The 18,000-nt window shown below is 35.2% G+C and overlaps 1 protein-coding gene across 1 annotated transcript in view; it reads left to right on the top strand.

Moving 5' to 3' along the window:
• The window catches only part of Prtg (protogenin), a 121,127-nt gene extending 110,787 nt beyond the window's left edge, over window positions 1-10,340 (top strand). Inside the window, exons 16-20 of the mRNA XM_046461813.2 lie at window positions 1,312-1,494; window positions 2,778-2,898; window positions 4,574-4,739; window positions 6,749-6,853; window positions 7,436-10,340. Of these exons, the coding sequence (XP_046317769.1) occupies window positions 1,312-1,494; window positions 2,778-2,898; window positions 4,574-4,739; window positions 6,749-6,853; window positions 7,436-7,840 (980 nt within the window). The 3' untranslated portion in view covers window positions 7,841-10,340. The remainder of the gene's footprint in view (window positions 1-1,311; window positions 1,495-2,777; window positions 2,899-4,573; window positions 4,740-6,748; window positions 6,854-7,435) is intronic.
• Window positions 10,341-18,000: the final 7,660 nt, after the last annotated feature.

The raw sequence follows: 18,000 nt of genomic DNA, 5'->3' as shown, positions 1-18,000 counted from the left end.
AACATAATAACTCTTCCTGATTCTAAATAGGGGTTAGTTTGTTTATTTAACAGTTGTGTACTCAAATAATTCACACTCTTTTTGAGGCCAATGCAACCAGAGAACATGAAAACAAGTGGTGTCAGACTCCTGGCATTGCCACTGGTGGTTCGGCTGCCTCCCACTACCATGTGACCTCAGAGGTAGCCTCTGTGTTATGACCTTGGCTCTGAGATCACCCCACACTTCACTTCAGCATACTTGCAGGAGCAGCCAACTCTGGCTTAGGGGTGACTGCAACAAGCTATTTTGAGCCCTTTGAAACTATTGTCAGGATGCCTTGCTTTAGGAGAAAGATGAAACCCCCAGGAAAGCTAGAATTTCCTGTGCACATCCACCCATAAAGGCAGTGCTGGTTGAATTGTGGTTGAATTTCCTAACATTAGGAGTAGTTCCTAGGGTGGCAGTCTCTTGTAAGAAATATCCTTCAGTGCAGTGACAGAACAAAACAGAAAGACCCCTCAAGAAATGGCAGGGCCCAGACAGGAATCCTTGTTAGCAATTATGCCAAAGAGAAAATACCTGTAGAAACTACATATTATATGCAAATTCAAATGATGATTATTTTTGGAGAGAAGTAGACTTTAGCCAGATTGCTTGTGGTCATTTTGATAATCTGACATCTGGGTCTTCAGCACTTTGAGGTTCCGAAGGAACTTTGCATTTTCTTTCCTCTTTACCTTGAAGAAATCTGAGATAATGATAGATGCATGAAAGATACTTTCATGCTTTCAAAAATAATTGTGTTGTTTCTCATTTAAGAAGAAAGAACAAGATCATCTATCGTAGCTATTACCATAAGTAGTTTAAACACTTCTGATAAGGAGAAAAACTCCTAACATTGGATTTTTAGATTATAATTGTTGATCTAGGTTTATTACGTGTGCCTTTGTCTCTTTATATGTGTTTGAAATGTCACATAATTAAATGTTCTTTATGCCTTCTAAAAAAAGTAAAACTTTACATATGTATACACACACATAATATAAATAATATAAACCTGTTATTTTAAATAGGTAAATACAATGTTAAGTGAAAACTCTAAGATATAAAAATGAATGCAGTAAATATGTGTTCATACATGTTTTTGCATACATACAAAACATTATAATGTTAACAATGGGAAATTGTAACTTTGTTTTTATTTATATTTTCTAAATGTACTATAATGAAAATATGCCATTTTTATAATTGGATAAATATTATAAAAATAAAGAACCATGTTTGCATGATTGTAAAAGTGTACTTAATTTTAAATTCATGTATTTACAGGGGCAATAACTATGGCATTGCTAGAAAACCTGGTGGCAGGAAATGTATACATTGTCAAGATATCAGCATCCAATGAGGTGGGAGAAGGACCCTTTTCAAATTCTGTAGAGCTGGCAGTACTTCCCAAGGAAACTTCTGAATCAAATCAGAGGCCCAAGCGTTTGGATTCTGCTGATGCCAAAGGTCTGTATACTGCCATCGTCCCTGATTTTTTTCCTTAAGGAAAAAAAAAGAAGTTTCAGTTTCCTTATACTTCTTTCAGCTCATACAATTGCCATATCCCTAAACCTACACTCAGTTTGTTAAAATTATTACTGGCGAGGTTCTGATGTTATAAGACTGCATAGCTCTTCTTTGTACTCCTACGAGGCAAAATCACCTCAGAATTAACTGCAGTTTTCAGACCACTATGCTCCCAATCATTTCTTTTCCCAGTTGAGCAACCACCAGGGTAGAGGAGTTGCTCCACCTATAAACAGAAGAGACCAAGCTTCCTGGGAGATTCCACAGAAGTAAACCACAAGGGTGGTTGTGGAGTTCAGTCTCAGAAGAACATGGTTTTCATTAAGAGTTTTCACCACAGAAAAACAGCCTTTGTGGAAAGAAAGTTGTTTCTCTCCAGAAAAGCAATTGGAAAAATTATCTTTAAAGAGCCACCCTCACTCCAGTGCAGCTTTCCACCTGAAGGAAGTGTGGTTCAAGACCCCTCCCTTTCCTCCCCTTCTTTGGAGAAGTAGGGACAACGTTAAAAGGAAAAAATGCCTGATAAACTTAAGAAAGGATTAAGGATCCTTAGCTCCACAGAAAAGTCCTTCAGTGCTGTGTGTGTGAGAGAGAGAAGGGCAGGGCAGTCTTTTTTAGGAAGAGAAAGAAGGTAGCCACTGTAGCTACCATCTAATCAGAGGAAGGGGAAAACAGGATTCATGTTTGCTTCTCAGATACCCTGTTTAGAGTGATCTGGGAACCAGCATCATGGATATCAGTTAAGCATTAACATGCAGAATCACAGGCTGCACCCCAGACTTAGTGAACCAGAATCTTCATTTTAGCCTATCTCTTTCTGAACCATGTGCGCAGTAAAGTTTCAGAAACCCTGTTCTCATGTGCATAGGTGAACACTACTCTTCAACCTACAAACCACTTTTAAGGCAACATGACATGAAAGCTATTCTTTGTCCATTAAAGAGCATCTGTTTTGTGCCTTTTAGTATTGTAAGTTATGAATTAATGTTCATGTTACATATAATAATATGATATCTAAAACAGAATCTTTATATTGGAAAACACTGATTTCTAAAATCCTAATTAGAAGATTAATTCATGACTTTTCTGTGTAGATATGGATAACATCAATACTTTCCTATGAGAGGAAGAGAATTTATAGAAAAGCAAATATCTACCCTGAGAATTAAGATAAATAAAATATTTTTTCCTGATTGATCTGAGTAAATGTGCTCCCCCTCTAGTTTATTCAGGCTATTACCATCTGGACCAGAAGTCAATGACAGGCATTGCCGTGGGTGTTGGCATAGCCTTGACCTGCATCCTCATCTGTGTGCTCATCTTGATATACCGAAGTAAAGCCAGGTATGTGTCCATTGCTGGAGATGATGGATAGTTTAAAAAAAAAAAAAAAACATTTAAATTGTACTAACCATAGGAAACAAATTGAAATGAAGTACCCTGTAGAATAACTGGAATTTTTCCACTTTAAAATAAATGCAGGGTTACTGGGTTCTCACAACTTAGCATATGCTCATTTTGTGGGGTGATTATTTTCTTGCCAATTGAAAACAATTACTATGCCAATAAAATATTAAATGAGGACCCAGTTTCCTCATTTCCTTAGTATTTTGAGAAGCACAAAGTAAACCTTTGAGATTGGTTTGGGTTTTGGATTTAATGGAACCTTAATCTGGTGTATCTGCTTCTTGAGAGGTTTCTTTATTATCTGGAATATTTCATGTTTAAATAGCAATACAAGAATTGCCTGAGTCACTAAGAACAGCATAGGACATATGATTGGGAATCTCTATACAAGGATTAAGACAAATGCATAATGAATAAGAATTAGGGGTTTAATCTATAAACTCTGTTAGGCAATTCCATCTGTGGTTTGACTGACTAAATTTTCACTAGTAACTTGCCTTTAGTGAATGTGACTATTTTTAACTTTTTATAAAAATTTTGTCATTTGCTTTCATTAATTTTCTGAAGTTTTTTTGTTTGTCTGGTTTGGTACCAAGCATGGAACCCAAGGACATTTAACAACTGAGCAAGATCCTCAGCCCCCTTTTAATATTTTATTTAGAGACAGAACCTTGCTAAATTGCTGAGGCTAGCTTTGAACTCTCAGTCCTCCTGCCTCAGCCTCCCAAGCTGCTGAGAACTCCCAGCAAGATACTTTCTTTGTTTTGTTTTATTTAAGGTTCTTTCTTAAACAAACAAACAAACAAAATCAGTCTGTTTTTCAATAATCTCCCTCAATTGGCATAGATTTTTCAGTTTGGTACTTATTTACGTAGAAAGATGTCTGCAAAACATATTAATGAAAAAGTTCAAACATCTTTGTGCATAATGAACTGGCTTTACAGTTTTATTGTCCAATTTTTTTGCTTTAAGAACTTTATGTAAAATATTTATGCACATTGTTTTGGGGATGTGCAAATTTTGCAGAAGTGCTACTATAAATTTACCATCATTAATTGGCAAGAAAATTGCTAGGTTAGTGTGACAGTCTATAGACTTGAAGGGGAAAATATAAGGTAATAAAATTTATTCTGCATAAATGATAAACCACAATAATTGATAATGGCATTTCATAAATATAAAGGTTTTTATTGCTTGTAGAAAATAATTTTATACAAGCAGATGCTAAGTCAAGAAGTGAAGAGGTTTCTTCAATTAAAGTTTGCAGCAATTGTTGGAGTAAAAATCGAATGTTTGGGCCAGGCGCCATGGCACACACCTGTGAGTCCGGTGGCCCAGGAGGATCACAAGTTCAAGGCCAGCCTCAGCAATTTAGAGAGATCCTAAGCAGCTTAGTGAGGCTCTGTCTCAAAATTTAAAAGGCTGGGGATGTAGCTCAGTGGTTAAGTGCCCCTGGGTTAAATTCTCAGTACCAATAAAGAAATAATAAAATTGAATCTTTGGTTTCTGAAGATATCTGAGAAATGGGCATTGAAGAACTCCATGGTTTGTAAAGTTGTGAATATGGGCCAAATTGGGTACGTTTGCCTACATCTTCTTAACAATATTTCAGGAAATCATCTGCTTCCAAGACAGCACAGAATGGAACTCAACAGTTGTCTCGTACCAGTGCCTCCTTAGCTAGTGGAAATGAAGTAGGAAAGAACCTGGAAAGAGCTATAGAAAATGAAGACTCCTTAATGCCAATGATTATGCCAAACAACTTCATTGATGCAAAGGTATTGAGCTGAGGGAGGATTTGTTGCATCATGCTGCCCTTGATTCTTTCCTTTAAATGTAAAATTAACTTACAAAAATTTTATGTTGAATGTATTTTATATATATATATATATATATATATATATATATATATATATATATATATATTTCTCTTAATGAAATAGAAGAAAAAGTTCACCTTCAGCAAAAGCGAGGTGCTAAGCAATTCAGTGAGACCCTGTCTCTAAACAGAATACAAAAAAGGTCTGGGGAATGTGGCTCCGTGGTTGAGTGCCCTTGAGTTCAATCCCCAGTACCCACCCCCCCAAAAAATCTTTTTTACCCAAATCCTTTCTTACATAAAATGCCTGGAAGAAGATGGGAATAGATAAAAGATATATATATATATATGTGTGTGTGTGTGTGTGTGTGTGTGTGTGTGTGTGTGTGTGTGTATAGATAGATATGAGAGAAAGAAGTGAAAAGGTAGCACAGATCCAATTACATGGGATCATATGGTGATGTCTTAAGTAGAGGTATCCTGGTCATTAGTCTTTCTATTTACTATATTTGGACTATCGTATATTTACCGGATGGACAGTTTTTTATTAATCCATTTTACATTTAGTCTGGTTGATTGTTGAACTGAATTGATTATCAGAACATCCCACGTCTAAAGAATATTTTTGAAAATATGGAGTATCTAAATAGAAATCTAAAGATCCTACCCTTTGTGGCCCAAGTTAGTTGGATGTAGTAAAGAAATGTCCTTGGAGGACATGACTTAGTATCTTTGCCAGTATATATAATAATGGTACAGTGGTCAGCATCATGGACACCACATCGCAACGTTAGATATTGTACATTATTACAATATCTCCCATAACCAATGTGCTATAACTACAGGCCAATATGTTTTTGTGTGGCAGTGCCCTGAACCAAGAATTTTTTTATATTTTTAAAGGGTCATTTTTTTGGCAGGGGATTGAGAAAAACCCAAAATATTTACTGTTTGACTTTGAAGAAAAGTTCTTCCCTAACCCTTTCCTAAAGTTGAGACTAACAAAAAATATGTTAAAAATTCAGTCGATTTTTATATTAAATTTTATATAATTATACTTAACAGATTCACTTATATCTAGCACAGTGCTAGCATATACAATGTTATGAAGAAATAATACTGAATTGATTTTTGCTACTTCTATTGTCTTGTTTGCAACCATAAATTAGCTTTTTTTTTTTTTTTTTGCAGTCTTGGGAATGGAACCTGGAATCTTACAAATGTTAGGGAAATTCTCTCCACTGTTGAACTTTATAACCACAGACCCTAGCTTTTACATTCTGATACAAATCAGGTCTTTCAGCTTATTTCAGATTAATCTAAAACATTAGAATTGAAAAGTTTGAAATAAGTTTAAATAATGGTAAAACATACTGTGCTTCTGTTGTGAGTTTGGAAGTACATATGAGAAAGGGTAAGGATATGGAGGGAAAAAGGAAGAATAAAAAAAGAAGCAGGGACTGGTGTTGTGGCTCAGTGGAAGAGCACTTGCCTAGTATTTGTGAGGAGGCAGTGGGTTTGATTCTCAGCACCACATATAAATAAATAAAGGTATTTTTAAAATCTTTAAAAAAAAATGAAAGAAGCAGAGCAGTGGAGACCTGACGTGAAGGAGAGAAACAAGTTTGGAAAATGAACTAATTTTTGTTTGCTGGTTCATTTGAAAATAAGTTTTAGAATCATTATACTTTACCCCAAATACTTCTGCTTGTATGTGTCTATATTAGTTTTTGTTAGGTGTTTGCAGAAAGTAATTTTATGTAAACATACGTACATCTTAAGAATAACCCATTGTAGTTCTTTTTGATCACTAACAGATGCCCCAAATATGTTGTGTTCTGCCTGAAGAAATAGTGATATCTGTGATTTTTTTAAAAAACATAAAATTTTTGTGTAATATTTGTGATAAGCTGAAATCTCTAAGGCCAAGATATTTACATTTCCTTTTTTTTTTTTTTTCTTCTTCAGGGAGGAACTGACCTGATAATTAATAGCTATGGTCCAATAATTAAAAACAACTCTAAGAGAAAATGGCTTTTTTTCCAAAACTCTAAGAAGATAAAAGTTGAGCAGGTAACCTCTCTATGTGAAAAACATCTTGAGCAACCCATGGTCTGTAGAATAATTAAAAAGGGAGGGAAATTAATGAATATTTTAATTTCTGTGGTTTTTTATGGATATGATTATATTCATCCGGGGCATGTCTTTGGAGAGCCGTGGTGAGTGATAACTAAGAGGACAGTTGGAGTAGTAATCAGAGCTGTGGTTTCCATTGGGGAGTGGGAACAATGGGAAAAGGGATATGTCAGGAGGAAAGGGCATCAAAAAAATCACAGAAGATGCCTGATGCGGTGGCAGTGACCGGAGAGCTGAGGCAGGAGGATCACTAGTTCCAAGGCCAGCCTTATTTATTTTAGCAACACTGTGTCTCAAAATAAAAAATAAAAGAACTTAGTGATTGAGCAACCCTGGGTTCAACTGTATAACAACAACAAAAAAAAAAGTCCCTGAAGTTTTTAACATTTCACTTGCTGCAGGCAATCCTGATATGTTCTCACCCCTCTGTCAGAAACTACTGATCTAAACATGATGCTCACCTTTGCTTTTATATCAACAGTTTGCTATCTCATTGCTACCTTGTCTGTTTTTACCCAGCCTCAAAGAAGATTCACTCAAGCTGTCTGCTTTTACCAGCCAGGCACTACCGTGTTAATCAGTGATGAAGATTCCCCCAGCTCCCCAGGCCAGACAGCCAACTTCCCGAGACCCTTTGGTGTTGCAGCTGACACTGAGCATTCAGCGAATAGTGAAGGCAGCCATGAGACTGGGGATTCCGGAAGGTTCTCCCATGAGTCCAATGATGAGATACACCTGTCCTCCGTTATAAGTACCACACCCCCAACCTCTGATTGCCTTGCTGGCAGTGATTCAGGTGGGGGGCCCCCGATGAGGAAGTGTGAAGACCCCGCAGTGCCACAGGTTGCTGAGCAGACTTCCTCTTCAGCTCCACAGCCACCATCTGCTGTACTATGCTTTGATAAAAATGAGTTTCCAATCTAGACAGCCATGCTCAGGTATTCTCATCTAAAAGAAGTCTGTTCGAAGGACAATGAACAGGGAGCCAAAGCCTTTTATGAAAATCTTGATGTCTTATTGGGTATCTCAGCCTGTTTTGAATGTCTTTTTTTTTTTTAACTCATGTATTTTGAATGTTTTATCGTCAGCAATGTGAAAGAGGACAGTCAAGATATTTGACTAGATTATAAAATATATATCACTGGAGCAAAGGGAAGACTTTTAAAAGCCCCTTTGCTGAATATCTACCTCAGTTTGCCCAGTGGCAAACTCTGAAGACAACTTTGTCACCCCCTTGTTATAGTTTGTCTCAGCTACATAGCCAATGATACTTCCTAGTAGCATTTTGTTTTCATTGCTGTATGTGTAATGTATGTGATCAAAGGAGTCATACAGGTAGATGAGTACGAATGTTTATCTGAAGCTCTGATTTTTTTAATAATTATGACACCTTCATGTTTTGAGTAATTTAACACCTCTGTCTGTGAGGACTAATAAGAAAGATGTGGGACTATTTAATTTAATGAACAACCAAAGCAAATGCATCTCTTTTGAGAATAGAACTGTTTCAGTAGCATATATGGGTTAATATTGTTTAAAAGGCTGTTGTTACGTTTGGGGCATTAGAGTCTGAGTACTTTATCAGCTACCTTCCACACCTCAGCCTCCTCTAGCTGTGCCTTTTCTACCTTCCCATTTGCCTGACAGTTGGCCAAAGGCTGCACTTTCTAGTTTGCAAAGCATACTCAACTTTTCCAGTATTAGCTATAAAATCCCATGCAGAAGAGAATGGGTCTTTTTTTCCCTGCCCTCAAAAATCTCAGTTTATCTTAAAGGGATGAAGAAATTTCATAAAATATTAAGAATGAAGATAAGTTAACAGTGGACAATATGAACTTAAGTTATCATGGTAACTGTGCCTTCCAGTATATATTGTGAAATTTTTTGCCTTATACCTTTTTAATATTCATGAAGTTGTTTAGAACAGAAGTACAAAAAGTTGCCTTAAGAGTTTCTTGTATTTTATCAGTTAACTATTTTGACATACAGTATCTTACCAAAGGTTTTTTTTTTTTTTTAATGTAGTTTTTGTTTAGGGATAAATATTCAGAGCTTGACCCACCCAATTTGTTGTTTTCTTTAGTTCTTAGGAGAATTTGGTACTCTCTTAATCTTCCTTCATTGTCAGTTCTGTGAACGAAGAATGCAAGAATGCTAACTCGTGGAGTGAGTTAATCCTCTTGCTGGTTTGAAATCAGCAAATTGTTTACTTAGCCACATAGAATAGGCCTTCTCTCAGCCAGGAGACAGTTATCTAGATGTGGAGCAGTGGGAAGGGATAAAAATAAACATGATATAGAGAGAGGGGGCCCATAGCCTTTTAAAAATACTTTTTTCAAATTTTCTGGAAATGACTTCTGAGTCTCATTTTAAAAGGAATCTTAATGGGTTTCCCCTTGAAACCTTTTGTTTATAAATGGGGCAGGGTCATGTTAAATTGTGGTCTAAAAGCAAAGAATTTTGCTGAATAATAGTCCCAGTGTTGTCATCCTAATGACTGATGATAAACATCTTCGGGTTTTTGTTTTTTTTTTTTTAATCCATGGTTGTGGCCAAGGTGGATGTGTTCAGAAGCAGACCAACATGAAGTGCCAGCAGCCATTTCTGAACTAAAGTCAAAGTCCCCTTTAGTTATCTAATATGGGCTTCATGGCAAGACGAGAAATGCAGAGCTTTAGGTGAACAATCTGAGGCAAGGAAAGATGCTGCTCCTGCCTTTATAGCTCCTGTTTTATACTACCTCCTTTTAAAGTTATTCTAGTGTTATTATTATTTTTTTTTCCTGTACTCAGGGAACATTTCGTTACTTTTGAGCTGCCTCATGGAAGCATGGGCAAATTGACAGGGTATGGTTGGTGTTTTTTAAGTTCATAAGTAGAAGTATGTGGGACCAACTTTATCAGTATCTAAAATCAAGGAATACAATGAGATTGTGTTGCTTTTAAACTAAAAAGGCAAACAGAATCTAAAGATGAAATGTACATCATAATTATGAAGGTGTATCTAAGACTATATGAATTTGACTGTTAACTGCTTAAAAAGATGATCTGAAGGAATTGGAGGAACTGCTGCCTTTGAGGAAAGTATTCTGTTTGTTTGGTTACTGATAAATAGGTCCTTAGTTACCATAGAACTTTAGGGTATAACTATTTGCTAATTATTTACCAGTGCATTTTTTACCTTTTCATTTTGTTCTTATGCAGACTTTTTCATAATAATCCTATTACCAAAGAATTTTCAGTAGAAAGTGAAATTTTGATTTAAATTCCCCCCAAATTGAATTAGCTAGAAACATCTATAAATATGAAGCATATACAAGTAGTTACTAACCCAGAACAATAGGGTTTATATGGATTGTTGTAGTAAAATAGATTAGTGATGTTAACTACCTTATTGTTACCAGAGCATTTAAAATAAGTTATAATACTTTCTTTACCAGCAAATAGTTCCAAAGAATTTTAAGTATAATTTTTTTCTTCAGCAAGTGATTCAACTCTACAGTATTAAAGTATTTTTAAATTGTTGAAATTACTTGTTGGAGAGAAAAAAAAATCTTTTTACCAAAAATAAATATTTTGGTCTCATTGAATAAAATATATAGTGTGCAGCAAAGACTTCTTCTTAAGTGGCCAAAGCAAGCTTTTTTGAAGTCTGAAGTATGAAATTATAACTAAAATGTTGCATAGTATTACTTCATGGTGTATCAACTCCAAAGGGGCTAATATGCAAATGGTAACTATTTTCTTTCCAAAGATTTATTTGCTATAAGTACTGATACATGCATGCCATTTTTATGCCAAATGTTACAAGATACTGCTCATCAGTATTTTCATACCAAAGACCATTAAAATATATAGTTTAGCCTGTAAGTAAATAAAGATGAGCAGATTTGAAAATTTATTTAGAAGTGGATAGGGAATTTAGCTTTAGTAGCAAAAGATATCAAAGGGCTAAGTTTACATAATTAAAAGCAATACACAGTTATATTGGTATTTATCAGTGTTTTTAGTCAAGTATTTTATACCAGCAAATTTAAAAGGAAAAAACCAAAGATATTTAAGGTTACCTCTGCATATAGGCAAATTTAGTTGTACATTAAACCCTTGTTTCTAGTTTTTATGTTAAAGAAACATGTGTCTCCAGAACCCAGTCTGTGTACAAATAGCATACATAAGGTCTTTCCATTGACTCTGCTGATTCAGCCACAGGAAGTTTTTGCCAAATGGTGTGATACTTTCTTAAGCACCTGGAGTATAAGATGTCAAAAGAAATATCAGCAAGCCTTTCTATTGCAGAATATTATGGTAACTCCTGAATTAACCTCTTCCTACTTAAACCATCACCTGATTAACTCAGATGGTTTGAGGCAGCCTCTTAGCAATAGGAATATTCTCATTGGCAAACAAGTCATGTCACTGTTTAAGTGGGTTGTGTTGATATATCTGTGCTTTAAAGTTGTTGAATTGAAATTTCGTTTATTAGATTGAGATGTTTTTATTGCATCAAAGGAGCCTGATTTTCAAACTTCAGGGGAACCTTAGGCAAAGGAAAATAACACACGTGAAATCTGGACTTTCATATGATTAGCCTCAAAGCAGAGGCACAAATTTTCCAGTAAGTGACTTTAAAAAATCAGATTTGCCATACCAAGGAAATTAGATCCTTGGTGAAATGCTATACTTTTATTTGCCTTTGCTTCAAACAGAGCAATTCCAGCAATGGGAACAATGACAGTGGTTTGCATGTTTGTTTTGGCTTTGTTAAGGACACCTGCCAGAAACTTGCACACTTGGGCATAGTTGACAACTCAGGATCATTGTTCACATTCATACAGTGATACTTTGGAAATAATTCAGTGTGTCACAACAAGGTAGAATTAAAAGTGTCATTTTTATTTTAAATGTAAGAATACCTAGATATGATCCTGCTTCAACAATGGCTATAGTGATTCACTAGTATACTTTTTTTTTCATTGAATGTAAGTTTTGAATAATGAATGCTAAAAAAAAAAGTTTTCAACTATACCAAAAGTCATAATGTTTCTAAGACTAAATGTGTGTTTTGCAGACTTCATTTCTGAGAATTTGCCACATGGATCTCTGATAAAATTGTTTTGGTTTAATAGTCAAAATAACTTTTGCAATCTGTGAGCACGGAGTAGTGGGTTCTGGAGACGACCATCCACAACCAGTTGTCTAATTGTTGTTTTATTAATGTTTAGAAGAACATAATCATAGAATTACCTGTTAAGTTGAACTGTGCTCTGGACATAAGATCACACAGGCTAATACAATGTGTGTGTTTTCAGGCTTCAAGCTTCTCAGTTTTCCTTTTTAAGCCCTTGAAAGGTGTTTAAGATTAACATGACAGCCTTTGATTTTTACCAGAGAATTTATTATTTTTCTAGGTTTTAAAGGCTGTAAACTCCTTCGTCTGTCTTGAAAGCTAGCAATGCAGCACCTCTTCTGATGCTGCTTCCATTAATTATCATCTCTTTTTCTGACTCCAACAGAGAAAGATTCTCCAATTTTAAGGATTCATGTGATTAGATTGGGCCCACCTTGACCATCTATCCCACTGAAGTCCCTCAGTTTATTCACATTTGCAGAATTACTTTTGACATGCATGGTATCATATTCACAGGTTCCAGGGATTTGAGCATGAACTTCCACAGGTGGTCATTATATTGCCTCCCACAGATAAATTATGTCTGTGGAATTCTGGCCCCTTAACATGTCTGTGGTATCCAAGAGATTGTAGATCTGAGGTCTTGTGCCCCTTGGAGATGTTTAAAATTCCAAAGACATAAAAACTGTGACCCTGTAGCTTATCAAAAGTATGCTTTAAACTTTCTAAGATACTTGGAAAAACAATTCAGCTTTAAACTTTTTGAATATGTTTTTCCCAAAATAACACCTGAGGTCTGTGGTTTAAGAGAACGTTTCCTAAATATTTGCCTCTAACTTTATGGAATTTCATCAAAAATTTTTGGAAAGCTTTTCTACTTTTCGCTTCAGTGATAATGTTGATGGAGGAGTGTTGGGGAAAGGCCTCAAAAAAAATACGGACTCAAGAGTAGATGAACAAGACCAGGCTCAAGTTCATTATTTGTTTTCTTTTGAAAATGCATTCACAACATGCAGCCTTTCTAACTTGAAGCCCAGTTTCTCTCTCCAGCTTGGACAGCCACTGAATGTTTGGTTTTCAGTTCTGGCAACTCCCACATTCCCAGTCCTCACAGAGGCTTGCCTCACAGCATCTCTGTCTCCTAGAACATTTCCTCTTGTTTGTCATTATTGACTTCAGTTGTCCTTTCCCTAGAAAGCTTTAGATCCCAAAGCTGTAGTTTATTTTATTCTGAATCATTTCAAGTCTACCACCTCTTTTATTTTTGAAGGACAATTTCTAATTCTACCCTCATTTTCAGCATTTCAAATAAAGAGATAAAACTGTCTCCATCATGGGGTAAAGACTAGGATCATATTCTGAGTAAAGATAAACAAGCTGGTCATTTTATGGCCTCTCCTTCCTCTTCTATTGTCTAGGATGGAATTCTGCCTTTCACTGAGCAATCTGCAGTGTGTCAAGCACGGGCTTCATCCCTGAGAACTGCCGAACACTGCAAAGACAGTATTATCCCCATTTTAGGGATCATAAAGCTAAGGTTCCTGATACCTTGCCAGAGGTCACAGCCAGTAAGTGGATTAGCCAAGTTATAAACCCAAGTTGGCCAACTCCAAAGTTTATAGGATTTCCACAGCGATAGACTGTCTCCCCTAAGAAAATAACACTTAATTACCTACACTCAAAAGTGCCCTCCCCAGTGGGACCAGATACAACTTTTGATCTTTGTGTCTGTGAATACCAGATTATGTCAACACAAGCTGTCCACAAAGTAATAACCAACTTACCAAGAGGAGTCTTAGTTGTGTCCATTTATTCACAGGAGTTATTGAGGATGTACTGAGCTGGAACTGCACCCCTTGTCATCCCCCACCCTCTTCTTCAAAACCTTCCCTTTATGCCCATGCTTGTCCCTAAAGTTTCTTTAGAAACCAGGTAGACTCAGTTTCTGAAGTCCTCTAATCAAACATTTCCTTGTTAGAGTAGGTTTTCAGAATTGGATTTTACCTTTTGAAATTTTCGATAGCCCCATAGCTGACATTTTTTTTTGTTAGATCTAAAGGCAAAAGTAGTTTTTATGTGAATACAGGCTAATGAATTATTCACATTCATTTAGGAGAGAACAAAATTGAGGGAGAGTTGCATCATAGACTAAGCATAAGGTTTTTAGCACCTTAGTTATAGTTTTTTTGTTTGTTTTTGTCATTGTACTATATTGGGGATCAAACCTAGGGCCTGGTACATGCTAGACTAGTGTTCTGCTGAGCTACACCCTAGCCCTTCAGTTCTAATCTCAACCATTTTAGGAATTGTTTGGTAGGAAAGCTCTTCATCTATTTCTCTTCCTTCTTTATCATATAATGAGAATAATTTGTTACGCAGAATGAAGGAAATGATACTTAAAATAAAATTCAAGTATAAATAATTATAATCTGAAAGTATCTGTGAGGCCATGAAACATATCTTTTGGATTTTTTCTTTACAGATCAACCTTTCCAGTTATGTATTTGTATTTCTTGTACGTGGGCACACATACACACGCGCGTGCGTGCGTGCACACACACACACATGATAGGGAAAAAGTAGTTAGTAAAACATATAACCTGGGATTTAAACATTCATCTGTAATGTGGGTAAATTCACAAGAGGAGATGGGAATTAGCTGTACTTTTCTGAGTACTAATTTTGAAATCATCCCAATTTAGACAAATTTTGATACCTTGGCTTTTAAAGGGTTAAAGAGGAAATTTGAGGAGAAAAGTGCAAATTTAGAATTCTTCTCTAACATCTACTTTTTCAAGAGGAGCCTTTTTGACATTTTTGCAAACTATTCAGAATGAATGAATTTTGTATAGGGCAATACGTACTGTCACCTAAATCTGATGTATTAAAATCTATATTGAAGGCCCATTGGAAAAAATTATGATTGTCATTCTTTTTTCAGAGAAAGGAAATATTTTGCCTAACTTTTTATTGTACCATCCAGTATCACTCTTAGTGTAATACATAATATTCTAAAAAGTTTTACAGATTTATGCAAGTTTATATCTCGAAAGTAATTTATGGTATATAGGTACAAACAAGTCTTGGCTTATAAACTTTTTATTTTGGAATTTATTACAGAAATTTATTTTCTACAGAACTGTCTTTAAAAATCATACATATTGAGAAAAATTTCCTTAAATTATACTGCTAATCATTACTATATTCTGGATATCTATTTTGTTTGCAAATGAAAATTATTATTAAGATTAACAACTTGAGCCTGTTCTAGGAAATTACAAAACCTGAACACACACACACACACATTGCTTTAGCCTATCAGAGTAAAGGACTGTGTTAAGAAATTTGTCTGTTTGTTGCTGTTGTTGACAGAATTTTATGTCTGTATGTGTAGGATTTTTTTTTTCTATTTTCTTCAAAGATGTGAATTTAATGAAAGTGTGGGAGCCAGTTAAATTATTTTATAGTATGGGTGTTCTGGATCCTACCACTCCATATATCATTTTCTTGTAAGGGCAGCATTTGCAGACTTGCTAATGGACTGTGGAGCTGAGCTATATTAATTTTATACTTGACTCAGGGGATCAGCTCTGTAAACTCCATTGCACGAAGAAAGTGAATGTTTGCCTTGATTTTGAATGTACTTTTAAAATGTCTTCTTAAAACATTTTGTTTAATAATGTGGGTTTGTTTTCTTTTTTCTAGCATCATAGTAAATATTTTTTAGTATTTTTTTCCCTCCCCCAGGGTAGTTTATATTCTACCCTTACAGGTCATGCCAAAAATTAATAAAAGTTTAAATGCCAAAATGTTTATGAAACTGCTGTCTAAATACTGATTGATTGCACAGTTTAAATAAAAGTTTTCCTTTAGTTAAAAAAGAAAAGCCTGTGTTTTCTTTTACTCTTCAGTTTTCTTTTGGAGAATGGAGAATGGAAACTCTTCATTTTGAAGAATGGTGGCTCTCATATCCTGGGATAGGATGATTGTAGAGTGTACTCCAAGCACTAGGAATAAGCCTACTTGAGGCATTTAAGAATTGTTTTCATATGGCATTTCCTAAATAGGAGCAAGGAAGAAGAATTTTCCTATTCCAGTAGATGGTTGCTCACTCAGGAAGGCTATGAATTTGTACAGATAGACACAGTTCTAATTTAGGATAAAGGGTTTTTTTTGTTTGTTTGTTTTTAGTATCAAAATGAAAATAAAAATAGTAAAAAGAATCCTAAAATGCTTCCACTAAAAATATATAGAAATGACTGATATAATATAAAATATGAAATAATGACTAAAACAAGCTTTAAAGACATAAATTCTTATTTGAAAAAACGAACTCCACTACTATGATAATCACTATGGAAGCTCCTCAAAAGACTAGGCATGTTACCACCATATGACCCACCTATACCACTCCTGGGTATTTATCCTGAGGATTTAAAGTCATCTTACTACAGTGATGCATGCATACCCATGTTTACAGCAAGACAGTTCACAACAGCCAAATTAGGAACCAGTGTAGGTGTCCATGAATGGATAAAGAAAATGTGATATATATATATACACACACAGTGGAGTTTTACTCAGCCATAAAGAAAAATGAAATTATGTCATTTGAAAGAAAATGGATGCAACCAGTGACCATTATGTGAAGCAAAGTGTCAAAGGTTAAAGGTCATGTTTTCTCTCATGTAGAAGCTAAAGAAGGAAAAAAACGGGTGAGGGTGGATCTCACAAAAACCAAAGGGAGAATAAGTAAAGGAAAGGGACCAAGGGTGAGAGATGGGGAGGGAGGAGGGGGAAGTGCTGGGGAGTGGTATTGGCCAAATTATATTGTGTATTGTGTGCACATACAGATATGTAACAAATCCTATCAGTATGTATGATTATTTTATCCCCAAAAAATGTGGGGATAAAATAAACTCTAGGTTTGGAAATGAAATGGGAACTAAAAAACAGCAGTAACTTCTTGAAATGGTATTGTGCTGACTGGAGAACATGAAAGAAGGAATTAAACATAAGAACAATAAACTATGTTTAAAAAATACAAGTAAATTAGAAATAAAAATGAATATAATTTCTAGATATAATCATTGGATTTTTGAAACTTTGTTAAATATATCAAACACAGTGAAAGAATATGCTAAAATAAGGAGATACATGAGGATACTAGGCAGTGTAGCTCAGAGAGATAAACTTAGAGAATATAAAGCAGGTAAATGAAGACATTTAATATACATCTGGCAACTACTATAAAAATGAAAGGCTAAGGAGGTTGAAGGATAAACAATAGTCAAAGAGAAAACAAAAAAAACCCTCAGATTCAGGAAATACAAGCATCAATCTGGAAATACAAAATTAAATCCACACCAAGACACATTCTAGTGCAATTGTAGAACAACAAAGAGAAACTGAAAGACAGCTAGAGAAAAACAAAAAGATTGTGCAAAGAAAATTTCTCATTGGCAATAAAAGCAGCAAGAAGATTGTGAATAATATTTTCAAAACAGCCAGGTGTGCATAGCTTACTGTTACTTGTATTCTTGATAATTGCCATTCTGACTGGAGTGAGGTGAAGTCTTGGAGCAGTTTTGACTGGCATTTCTCTCATTGCTAAATATATTGAACATTTTTTCATATATTTGTTGATCGATTGTGTGTCTTCTGTGAAGTGTCTGTCAGTTGCTTTGCCCATTTATTGATTAGGCTATTTGGATTTTTTGTTGTTGTTGTTTGAGTTCTTTATATATCCTGGAGATTAGTGCTATATCTGATGTGCGTGATATAAAGATTTTTTTTTCTATTCTATAGGCTCTCTCTCCATATTATTGATTATATCCTTTGCTGAGAAGAAGCTTTTTAGTTTGAACTCATCCCATTTATTGATTATGATTTTATTTCTTGTGCTTTAGGAGTCCTGTTAAGGAAGTCGAGTCCTAAGCCAACATGATGAGGATTTG

Source organism: Marmota monax, unplaced genomic scaffold, assembly GCF_021218885.2.
Source record: "Marmota monax isolate L192 unplaced genomic scaffold, Marmota_monax_Labrador192_F-V1.1 WCK01_AAM20220418_F8-fsc00001, whole genome shotgun sequence".
NCBI classification, from domain to species: domain Eukaryota; kingdom Metazoa; phylum Chordata; class Mammalia; order Rodentia; family Sciuridae; genus Marmota; species Marmota monax.
The sequence above is the reverse complement of the archived record's forward strand: the minus strand, read 5'-3'. Positions and strand labels throughout refer to the sequence as shown.